The sequence below is a fragment of the Dasypus novemcinctus genome, chromosome 5 (assembly GCF_030445035.2).
Source record: "Dasypus novemcinctus isolate mDasNov1 chromosome 5, mDasNov1.1.hap2, whole genome shotgun sequence".
NCBI classification, from domain to species: Eukaryota; Metazoa; Chordata; class Mammalia; order Cingulata; family Dasypodidae; genus Dasypus; species Dasypus novemcinctus.
Window position 1 is genome coordinate 118,828,693 of NC_080677.1, and position 12,704 is coordinate 118,841,396.

The window sequence follows — 12,704 nt, forward strand, 5'->3', positions numbered from 1 at the left end:
GCTTCTGAAGCATTTTGAACCGGGGAATGATATGAAATCGTATTTTAGAAATATTAATTAGGTGATATTATGCAGGATAAATTTAAGGGAGACTAATTAAAGCATTCTTTGCATTTAAGTGAAAAGCAAGGGCCACCCTTAGAGCAGTGGTGTTAGAATAGAAAGGAGGCAATAGATAGAAGCAATTATATGAACAAAGGTTTGAGGGGAAGAGAGTTGAAGTAGAAATGATAATGAGGTATTTTTTTAATCAGCATTATTGAGATAAAATTTGAATAAATACTGTTTATCCATTTTAAGTATACAATTTGAAGAAGTTTGACAAAGCCATACAGTTGTGTGACTTCCACAACAATCATAGTATAGAACATTTCTGTCACCCCAAAAAGTTCGCTTGCATCCTTCTGCAGATCCCTAAACTCTGACACCTGGCAAATACTGATCTGCTTCTTGTCATTATAATTAAATTTTTTTTTTTTAAGATTTATTTATTTTTCCCTTCCCTTAACCCCACCCCCCCCTCCCCTGCCCTGTTTTTGCTGTCTGTATCTATTCACTGTGTGATCTGAATCTCTTTCTCTTTTTATTTGTCTTCTCATCTTTCTCCTTTAGGATTCAGAGGGATTTGATCCTGGGGACCTCTGATATGGAGAGAGGTTCCCTGTCAATTGTGCCACCTCAGTTCCTAGTCCCTGCTGTGCTTCACTTTGACTCTCCCCTTCATCTCTCTTTTGTTGCATCACCATCTTGCTCACTTGTGTGAGCACTGGCTCACCACACAAGCATTCACATGGGCACTGGCTTGCTGTGTAGGTATGCTTTCTCTTCTTCTTTTTTACCAGGAGGTCCCAGGGATCAAACCTGGGTCCTCCCATATGGTAGGTGGAGGCTTTATCACTTGAGCCACATTCACTTCCCTAATTAATGGTCTTTTCAAGAATTTCCTGTAAATGGACTCTTAACAGTCTTCATGTCTGGCTTCTTTCACTTAGCATAACGCTTTTGAAATTCATCCATGTTTTTGCATATATTAATCCCTTTTTATTGCTGAGTAGTAATCCATTTTATGGATGTACCACATTTGCTTATCCTTCACTAGGTGATGGGCATTTGGGTTATTTACAGTTTTGGGCTATTATGAATGGAGCTGCTTTGAACATATGAGTCAAGTATTTGTGTAAACATACATTTCACTTCTCTTGGGTAGATAAGAGTAGAATTAAGTCATGTGTTAAGTGTATGTTTAACTTTATAGAGAAACTGCCCAGTTGCTTTCCAAAGTGGCTGTATTGTTCTGCTTTCTCACCAGTGATGTATGAAAGTTCCAATTACTCCATATCCTTGTGCATACTTGGCATCAACACTTTTTAAAATTTTAGCTAATAATGAAGTTTTAGAAAATTAGTAAGAATGTAGAAAATGGGAATATCAGGTAGGAGAAGCTAGTTTGGTGAATAGTGGTAACACTCACTGATTTTAGTTTTGGTGTATTGTTTGAGGTTCCTTCAACTAAAAATGACCCTGTAGATTTTATAACTTCATTTATAGTACTTTAAATTGAAGGGTGCTTTGCAGTCATATGTCATGGGTTTGAAGATTAATTCTACAACTTTTTGTGTGATCTTAGACAAGTAACTTGTCCTTTCTAAGCTTTAGTTTTTCCCATTCATCAAATGTGAAGTAATAGGTGGCCGTACTTAGAATAGGATCTAATAAAAAAAAGTTAGCACTTAATGAATAGTAGCTATCATCATCATCATAGATATTTTAATATGATTTTTATGCCCCAGTAACTTGTGACTTTCTTGCAGATCTCTCCATTCTTTTCTAACTGATTTCCTCCCGAACTGTTCATTCTCCACATAATCGTGATTTTGTTAAATACTGATCTTTTGAGGTTACTTCCCTATTCTAATCCATTCACTGGCTTCCCCAAGGACTTAACTCCACTTATCCTTGTTTGGGTTTTAATGTCTTAGGGAAGCCTTGACTAGTTCCTCTGTTAAAAGCTCTCAGTACAACCTATATTTTTCCTTTTACCATTTTTTTTTAAGATTTATTTATTTCTCTTCCCTTCCCCCCCCCCCCCCCCCACTCTGTTGTCTGCTCTCGTGTTCATTCGCTGTGTGTTCTTCTGTGTCTACGTGCATTCTCGGCGGTACCGGGAATCTGTGTCTCTGTTTGTTGCATCATCTTACTGCATCAGCTCTCCGTGTGTGCAGTGTCACTCCTGGGCGGGCGGCGCTTTTTTCGCACGGGGCAGCTCTCCTTGCGGGGCGCACTCCTTGCGCATGGGGCTCCCCTATGCAAGGGACACCCTGCATGGCATGGCATTCCTTGCGCGTGGCAGCACTGCACATGTGCCAGCTCACCACACAGGCCAGGAGGCCCAGGATTTGAACTCTGGACCTCTTATATGGTAGGCGGATGTTCTATCAGTTGAGTCATATTCACCTCCCCCTTTTACTATTTTATCACTGTAATTATTTGTTTAGTTTTTCTCCTCTTTACCATACTGTAAAATCCAAAGAGGCTGCAGCTGTGTCTATTTTTTATTATTGTTTCCATATTACATAGAAAAGGAGTGAAAGGTGGTAAATTTGTTGAGTAGATAATCTTGTTATAAGTTCCTTAACAAGGACTTTTCATACTTAAATTTAAATTCTTTCTAATATTTAACATATTGCCTTCTATAGCATAAATTCCTAACATAATTCAGTGCTAAGTTGTGGTTAGAAAATGGCTGCATCTTAGGTGTAGAGGAATTGGATCAAATAAGATGAAGAGTTTTAAAAATTATTTTAACATTTCTATTATGACAATAGTATTTCATAGAAAAATTGGAAAACAATGGAAGAATATAAAGTCTCTTGGCAATTGCTTTCATATTGCTTTACAAAAGTGTTTTATTATTAAAAACACTTTTTAAAAAGTGTTTTATTAGTATACTCTTATCAACAGTATTTGCGTATTCCTTTTTCTTCCCCATCTTGCCAGAATTTTTAAGGTTTATTGTTTGATAAATGAAATTGGTATCTTTAATTACTTTTGTTTGATTTATTAATTGCTCTCCATTAAATTGAAATGCTGCCTTTTTCATCTTAAATTCTTACATACACTAGAGTAGGTTTATGAACAATTCTGTCCATTAATCTAAGTCTTATTTTAACTTCCATAACTTTAAAATATATCTAATATGTATAAATAAATATATTTAATATTTAATATATTAAAATTTTAAATAAACTTAATAATCCTTTTTATTAATTTTCTTCTGTATGATTTTATATACTTCTTAGAATACTTTTTTTTTGTTGTTAAACAGCCCCTCATGTGCTTGTGTGTAACTTTTCCTAAATGGAATAGCAATAGTTCTTTCCTCTTCCTTACCTCTGATTCTCATTGCAGTTCTAGAACCTAGCGTAAAGGTCCCAGGTAGCAGACCAGGCAAAATGAGAAAAATAAGCACAGTTTAGTGTGCGTGTTATGTTTAAGCACACACATGTAATATATGTATATATTTGCTGTATACATATCTTCATGTATGTTGGTTAAGGTTGCCAACTACTCTTTCTTAAGGAGTGTCTTTGTTCTGAGTTTATGCCCTAAATTGCTTTATTTAGCAAAATAAAAGGGTTATCACCCTATGTTGTTTTTGAAATTTGTCTAACTTGTAAAATACCAAAATATGGGAGCTGCTATTTTGTGTTATGCCATAATGCCTCTGTTGGTCTCAGAGAGTATAGTTCTCAAAAATATAATTGAATTTAAATGAGTAAATTTTTTAATGTCTAAAATCTAGGAGACTGAAGTAGCATTCTCTTTTATATTGTAGTATCACAGTATTAGGCTTCCTGTTCACTTGAACTACTATACCAAGCTTATACATAGCCTTCAGAATACATGTAATTTTTAAACCAGAGATATAGTGAATTCTTTACACTGTTAATCAGAGTTGAAAGACCCTGCAAAGAAGAACCTGACTAATAGAATCTACACTAACAGATATTTTTTTTACATTTAAACAACTTTATTTAAAAAGAATTAATATGCTCGCAAGAGGTTGCAAATATGGTACAGAGAAGTCCCTTTACCCATTATCCTGCTTCTCCCAATGGTAATACCATCTTACATAACTATAGTTTCCAAAAATAGAAAATAGACATTGATACAATACAATTAAATAGACTACAGACCTCCTTAAGATTTCACCAGGTTTTGCATTTTTTGTAGGTTTCTATGTATGTTCCATGACATTAAAAAATTTTTTAAGAATAGCTTTAGGTTTTCAGAAAGGTCACAGAGATAATATAGTGTTCCATAAAATCTTCACTCACTTTCTTCTATTGTTAACATATATTTGCAATATCCCCTATTGTTACTTTTGTATAGTACATTTATTATAATTAAGGATCTAATATTGGTACATTATTATTAACTAAACTCCATACTTCATACAGATTTTACTAGGTTTCCTCTAATGTCCTTTTTTGACTCCTAAATCCAGTCCAGGATATCTCAGATTATATTATTACATTTAGTCATTACAGTTCTTTAGGCTCATCTAGAATGTGACAGTTTTTTTTCCCCCAAAGTTTTTATTTTTTTTCTCCCCCCCCCCACCCTGCTGGGTATTTTGCTGTCTGTGTCCATTCACTGTGTGATCTTCTGTATCTGTTTCTCTTTTTGTCTTCTCTTCTTGTCTTTCTCCTCTAGGATTCACCGGGATTCGATCCTGGGGATCTCTGATGTGGAGAGAGGTTCCCTGTCAGTTGTGCCACCTCAGTTCCTGATCTCTGCTGTGCTTCACCTTGACTCTTCCCTTTGTCTCTCTTTTGTTGCATCATCATCTTGCTGCGTGACTCACTTGCGTGGACTCTGGCTCACCACATGGGCACTCCGTTCACCATGTGGGCACTCCACTTGCTGTGCAGGCACCCACATGGGCACTCAGCTCACCACACAGGCACTCAGCTCACTGTGTGGTCACTTAACTCTGCTCAGACACTCAGCTCGCCACATAGGCACCAGCTTGCCATGCAGGCACGCTTTCTCTTCTTTTTTACCAGAAGGCCCCCAGGGATCGAACCCAGGTCCTCCCATATGGTAGGTGGAGGCCTTATCACTTGAGCCACATCTGCTTCCTGAATGTGACAGTTTTGAGACAGTTTTGGTCAATTCTTTTGTAGAATGTCCCACAATTTGGGCCTGTATGATGTTTTTCTCATGGTTAGACTAGGGTTTATAAGTTTTTAGGAGGAAGACCACAGAAATAAAGTGCCATTTCATCAGATCATATCAAGGGCACATGCTATCAACATGACCTATCACTGGTGATGTTGACATCACCTGGCTGAGGTAGTGTTGGTCATGTTTTCTAACATAAAGTTACTTGTCTACCCTTACTCTTTTCATGCTTTATTCTTTGGAAGCACGTCACTACCTGCAAATTACACTCAAGTTGTGGGAGGAATTAACCTCCTAGAGAGGAGGATTAGCTATAAAAATTATTTAGAATTCTTCTAACAGGTATTTAACTTGATGGAAAATAGCACAAGTACTGAATCAGTCTAACATATCTGTTCTTTACAGGGTGGGAAACCCCGTAAACACCGGAAAGATCGCCTACAAGATTTAATTGATATAGGCTTCGGCTATGATGAAACAGATCCATTTATTGATAACTCAGAGGCTGTGAGTAATGTATTTTTAATATAGCAGAAAATTCTTTGTTGGGGATAGTAGACATCAAGAATAAAGTAACTACAGTTCAATTTTTTTTCTTTGCTTTTTAAAGCCATTTTCACTGCATTCTTTTTAAAAAGAAGAATACTACAGATTTTCAAAAATTTTAATGTTTTGGTTAGTTCATGGTGAGTCATTCTTACACTATTGTACTAGACCGGAATTTGGCCAACTTGTTCTGTAAAGGGCCAGGTAGTAAGTATCATAGACTTTGTAGACCATACAGTCACTGTCACAACTACTTAACTCTGCCATTGTAGTGTGAAAGCAGTTATAGACAATATGTAAAGAAATAAGTTGACTGTGTTCCAATTAAACTTCATGGACACTGAATTTAAATTTTATATAATTTTCACTTATTATGAAATTTTAGTCTTTTGATTTTCTTCCCCAACCTTTTAAAAATTTAAAAACCATTCTTAGTTCACAGGCTATAAAAAACAAATGGCAGGCTGGATTTGGCCCCCACAGCATAGTTTGCTGACCCCTGTTATAGATTGTTATTTTTAATATGCTATATTCCATTCCAGGGTTCTTGAAACTATCTCTAAAGATTCTTTAATAGTGGCTCGTTTTCAGACATGTATACTTAACATTGATTTCATCACTTCTGCCACTTGCCCAAACTGATAACAAAAATTAATTTTGGAAAAAAAAGAATAACAAAAGAGAAAGTTGTAGCCAAATACTTTAAAAACCATTCCATTAGAATAATGGTTCTGAATTAGGGGTGAAAAATGTTGCTACACTTGTCTTAATCCAGACTTATTTGGGTTAGGATTTTTGGAGATAAGACCTAAACAAGAGATTTGCATTTCCTTTCTGGTTTGGGTGTGGTTTTTTTTTTTTTTTTTACTATAAAATCAGTAAATGCTTATGGTAAAATAACAGTAAAGTACAAGAAGGATATGAAGTTAAAAGTAAAAGTACTCCAAAGTACTTTTTATACCTAAAAGCTAAATACCATTAAAATTCTTCTGTAGTCACCCAGAAACTTGTATGTGTAAGCATACATACCTATATATCCTTTAAAATTCCTTTAAAATAATTAACACAAATGATATCATAGTATATATGGTAGTTTTGAACCTTTCTTCTGTATATAACAATGGTATTTCCATATTAGCAATTAGATAAATTCCTTTTAATGGCTGTTAATAATACATATTGCATAATTTATTTAAACAGTCCTTATTAATGTACATCTAAAGTGTTTTCAGTTTTATGAGTTACAAATAATTGAGTATCTTTGTACATTTACTTTTGAATACTTGAGTAAATATGTATTTATAAAATGCAGGTATATATGTGGGATAAATTTTTAGCAATGCAATGTATTGAGTAGACCTTGAATTTTTATTTATATTTTGAAACTTGGGCGGGTATATTTTGAAATAACTTCCAGATAAGAACCATGTAATCTTGAAGATTGGTGCTACTAGGTTAAAGTTAATCTAGCAGACATCTTTAAAATATACTTGCTTTTTTATTGCCATCCTGTCTTACTACAAAGGTGATATATTCAATGCCAACCTGTATTACCAGTCTATTTTGATCAAGCCTGCACCTTTTCCCCTGGAATTCTCTTTCTCTCATAAAAGAAAGAAAAATTTATGACAGTTATTAAGGACTGTAGCAATCCACTGATCACATGGCGAATGAGGGCGTGGCATGGTTTTGGGTAGATGAATTTTTTAGTTTGCCAGGGCTACTATAACAAATACCACAAAATTGGTTGGTATAAACCACAGGAATTTATTAGTCTCACGGTTTTGGAGAGTAGAAGTCCAACATCCAAGTAGTCACAGGGCTTGCTTTCCCCCAGAGTCTGTAGTGTTCTAACAAATCTTCCATCATATGGCCATCTCTCTTTATGTCTGAACTTGTGATTTCCTCTGACTTCTGGCTTCTACTTACGTGTCTGATTTCCTTTGCTTATAAAGACCTTCAGCCATTCTCGATTAAGGACTGCCCTCTTTCAATTTGTCCATAACTTAACTAAAAATAACATCTTCAGAGGTCCTATTTACAAATAGATGCACACCCACAGGAATGCAAATTAAGTCTTGAACATATCTTTTGTGAGTTATATGATTTAATTTCTAACAGTGAGTATGTGGTCTTACATTCTTTTCAGTGTACTAGCATAATTTAAACCCTGGGATTACAATATCCTCTGCAGTATGCACTGACCACCTAGGATATACAGAAAATGACACTAAATGACTATTATACAACCCACAAATTAGTATCCTTTTTCTGTTACTGCAGTGCTTGGTTGTAAAAATGATGACAAAGCATTCAGTAGTAAAAAAGTGATAGGAATGACTTTGTCTTGTGATATGCTGGATAACTTGTCATATTCCTAAATTATTTCTAGTGTCCTTACATAATACCAGGCAACATGGTCTGCAGAAGTGAAATATTAACAATGCCCTTTAGAGTAGAGAGACTTTCCTGTTACCAAAATGGCTGATAACTAATAGGTTAGGGGATGTTTTCAATAGTGTTGATTGCAACTTGAAATTAAAGTCAGAAGACCTAGATCCTAGTCCTGGCTCAGTTTCTAATTCACCATGAGACCCAGAGTAAGGTTTTTTTAGTATCACCCAGTTTTTTTGCTCTGCAATGCTTGCCACACAGAATTATCCTTAGTCTCAAATAAATTCATTAAGCTAATGAGTGTAAATATGCTTTGAAATGCATAGAGAAGTTATAAAGCATTAGTATTAGTGTTGACATTATATGAAAAGTAGATTCTGAGTTCTAAGTAACCCAACCTCTGCAGTATATAAAGAGGCACTGCATATTCAGGTTTACATAAATGACATTTTCAAAATCTTCTTTTGTAGCATTTAGAATATTTGAATAAAGTAATTTTCAAGTTGACTTTGCAACCAATAATTGAATTATATATCAATTTAGAAGGTATTACAAGTACTTTTAAGGAAAATGAAATAGAAAATATCAGTACATCACTGATAGTGAGATTATGTAATTTTTAATGTTTAAGGAGTGTTTGCGTGTGCAGCGTGTGCTGGGTTTTGATATGTAATGTACTTTCCTACACATCTTTTTTTGTGTGTATATGGTACTGGGATGGGGGATTGGATTCGGGACCTTGTATGAGGGAAACCCATGTTCAACCACTGAGCTGCATCGGCTCCCCTGTACTTTCCATCATGGGTTGTGGTGAAGAAAAGTTGTAGGTATAAGTGGTTGGGTTATGTAATTCATATCTGACATTTTGAGGAAAAGGTAGGTTCCTGTTTTATAAAAGGAAATAGAACTAAATACAAGTTGTTATTGACTTGCAATATCATTGCCCTTAACAGATTCTTTGGTTCCTTTTGTAAAATAGTTAAGATGTATAGAACAATTATAATTCAACCAACATATTCTCTATTCTTTTCATTGCTTAAATTGTGAAAATAATATTACCAATTAATTTTCATAATCGTGTGCTATTTATTATTACAAATTCCTGAAAAGGAATACTTTTGAAGATTATTTTTAGTTTTACATGTATGCTGTCACACTTTAAAGGACTGAAAGAAAATGTTTTTGTTATTAATAAATAATAATACCAGGCACAAGCAATACTTTCATTTAGATTGTTTCTCTTAAATTTCACTAGACGCTTGTGAAGTAAGCATATTGTTCCATTTTACAGTCCCCTAAAATTGAGGGTAAGGGATTTGCCTTGGGTCACAATAGCTGGTCATTTCAAAGAGAATTAAAGACAATAAGACATATCTGAAACTTCATGTTTTTTGAATCTAGTATGATGAATTGGTTCCTGCTTCTCTAACAACAAAATATGGGGGCTTTTATATCAACACGGGCACGCTACAGTTTCGCCAAGCTTCAGATACTGAAGAGGAAGATATTGCAGACAACCAAAAGCACAAGCCACCCAAAGTAAGTTCATCCAGCATTGCAACAGTAATGAGATTGTTCAACTAATAAGATTATTTTTTTTTTTTCGTCAGTTTATATATTTTTTTTTTAATTTTTTTATTTTTTATTGACTTTGTAATAATATTACATTAAAAATATATATGTGAGGTCCCATTCAACCCCACCCCCCCACAAGATTATTTTTTAAGTTTTATTTGTGCCACAACTGTAAATGTAAGGAAAAGCAAAATGCTAATCATTGTTTAATGAATCTCTAGTTTAATTGCATGTGTTAAAGTGAAAATTATTTAGAAATGGGAAATTTGAATCATAGTAAAATTATATCTCCTTTTAAAACTTCTCTCTCCATTTGTGACTGGTAATTTGCTGTTTGTAGGAGATTAAGACTTGTCATAAAAATAACTAATAACCCTGTTACCTTTCCTAAGATGTAAATTGTAAAGCAAACACTATAGAATTTGTGTATACTATATTTGGGAAATCGATAGTGTCCTTAGGTAAGTGTTTCTTGAAATGTGGTCCAAAAACTACTTTTACCAGAAGTACCAAAATGTTTGTTAAGAATGATGATTATAAGGCCCTGCCCCCAACAACTGAATCAAAACCAGGAGTGGAGTTGCTCATGAACCCCAAGAACCTCAAGTGAATAAAAAACCAGGGATGGGATTACTTATGTACCCCAAGAATTTGCATTTTTAAGAAGCAATTCTAATGCATGCTAGAAATTTGAGAAAAAATACTACCCTGGTAGCAGGGTTGCTAACATCATAGGGTAAAGCATTGGTTCTTAGATAAGTGATACATTCTTTATTCATTTTTAGGTTTCCAAAATTAAAGAAGAGGATATTGAGATAAAGAAGCGGAAGCGGAAAGAGGAGGGGGAAAAGGAGAGGAAGCCAAGGAAAAAAGTACCCAAACAACTGGGGTAAGTTAAACTGAACATATAATACTGAAACTAGCATCCTAGTCTGACACTTTTCCTTTTTTTAAAAACAAATCAATTTTACTGATACAAATTTATAAAGCATACAGTTCGTCCTAAGTGTACAATCAGTGGTATATGGTGTAATCACATAGTTGTGCATTTATCACTTCAATCATTTTTAGAACATTTTCATTATTTCAATAATAATAAAAAAGCAAGAAAATCCTTTACCTCTCAATCTCTCCATGCTTCCCCTGCTGTACGTAGCAGCTATTTCTGACTATTCCTGCACAATTATTTATTTATTTATTTAGCGGTTTTATTGAGATACATACTTTTCCTTTTAAAAAGAAAGATTAAGCATTAACTAAATAATCATAATCTGGGTCTAATTTAATATAGTGATTATAAATATTAATGACCAATTAACTTTCATTTATTAATAAGTAGAAGACTATCATCTTAGAGATTCAGGGTGTTTTAGATCAACTTTACAGATTGTTTCATAAATTATTTTGCTCATCACAATTTTTACCAAACAGAACCAATTTTAGAAAATGGTATAAACATTGAACAAATTGTTTTACTCTCGTGGTACGAAAACTATGGTTCCACATATTAGAACTGTGGTTCTAGATAGATCGTATAAGTGGCAGAATCATACACTCTTTTTCCTTTGGTGTCTGGCTTATTTCACAAAGCATAATGTTTTTAAGGTTCATTCATGTAGCTTGTATTAGAATGTCAGTCCTTTTTATAACTGAAAAGTATTCCATTGTATGTTTATACCACATGTTGTTTATTCATTTATCTAATGATACACACTTAGGTTGCTTCCACATTTAGGTTATTGTGAATGATGCTATTTATGAACATTAGTGTACAGATATATGAGTTCCTGTTTTCAGTTCTTTTTGGTATATACATAGAAGTGGAATTATCGAGTCATATAGCAATTCTATACTTAACTTTTTGAGGAACCATCTATTTTCCAGGGCAGCTAAACCATTTTACGTACCAACATGCATGAGAATTCCTGTTTTCTACCGCCTTGTCAACACTTATTTTCCTTCCTGAAACTAGCTATCCAAGTGGGTGTGAAATGGTATCTTACTGTGGTTTTGAAATGCATTTCCCTAATGGCTAATGATGTTGAACATCTTTTCATGTGCTTATTGGCAATTTGTATATCTTACTTGGAGAAATGTCTGTTCAGGTCCATTTTTAAATTTTTTAATAATTTTTACCCATTTTTTAATTAGGATGTTTGTCTTTTTGTTGTTGAATTGTAGAATTTCTTTATTTACTCTGATATTAAACCTTTATCAAATATATGATGTACAACTATTTTCTCCCATTTTTAGGTTGTCTGTTCATTTTCTTCATAATGTTCTTTAATGACGAAAGTTTTAAATTTTAATGAAGTCTAATTTATCTATTTTTTGTTGTTGTTGCTCATGCAAACCCAAGATCATGGAGGTTTTTCCCTATATCTTCCTCTAAAAGTATTATGGTTTTAACTCTTACATTTAGGGGGTAGAGGTCCAACTTCATTCTTTTGCACATAGGAATCCAGTTTTCCCAGCACCATTTATGGAAGAGACTGTTATTTTCCCATTGCAAGAGTAAGAAATACAGCCTAATATACTTCAGTAATCCTGAACTACATTCAGTTTTGTTTCTTTCTTTTGAATCTGATAGTTTTTTGCCTATTTGGGGTTTTTTGTGTTTTTTTTACCCCCCCCCCTTCTGGCTTTTTGCGTGCTGTTTGTTCTCGGTGTCCATTTGCTGTACGTTCTTCTGTGTATATATTATCTTTATTTCCTCTCCCCCCTTACGGCTTGCTTGCTTGCTTTCTGTTCCCTCTGTCCATTCGCTGCACACCCTTCTGTGTTTTTGCTTGTCTCCCTTTATCGTTGTGTCACCTTGCTGAGTTTGCCTTCCATGGCCCTTGCAGGCCAAGTGGCGCTCTGCAGCGTATGGGCAAGCCTGCCTTCACAAGGAGGCCCTGGGACCCGAACCCAAGACCTCCCATATGGTAGATGGGAGCCCAGCTGATTGAGCCACAGCCACATCCCTATTTGTTTTTCCTAGGTGCTTAATCCATATGCTG

The 12,704-nt window shown here is 34.6% G+C and overlaps 1 protein-coding gene across 2 annotated transcripts in view; it reads left to right on the top strand.

The window, feature by feature from the left end:
* The window catches only part of UBN2 (ubinuclein 2), a 104,032-nt gene that overhangs the window by 17,006 nt on the left and 74,322 nt on the right, over nt 1-12,704 (top strand). For both annotated transcript variants that reach the window (XM_058297446.2, XM_012526617.4), the window contains exons 3-5: nt 5,593-5,694; nt 9,529-9,666; nt 10,488-10,591. In XM_058297446.2, coding sequence (XP_058153429.1) covers nt 5,593-5,694; nt 9,529-9,666; nt 10,488-10,591 — 344 coding nt within the window. The remainder of the gene's footprint in view (nt 1-5,592; nt 5,695-9,528; nt 9,667-10,487; nt 10,592-12,704) is intronic.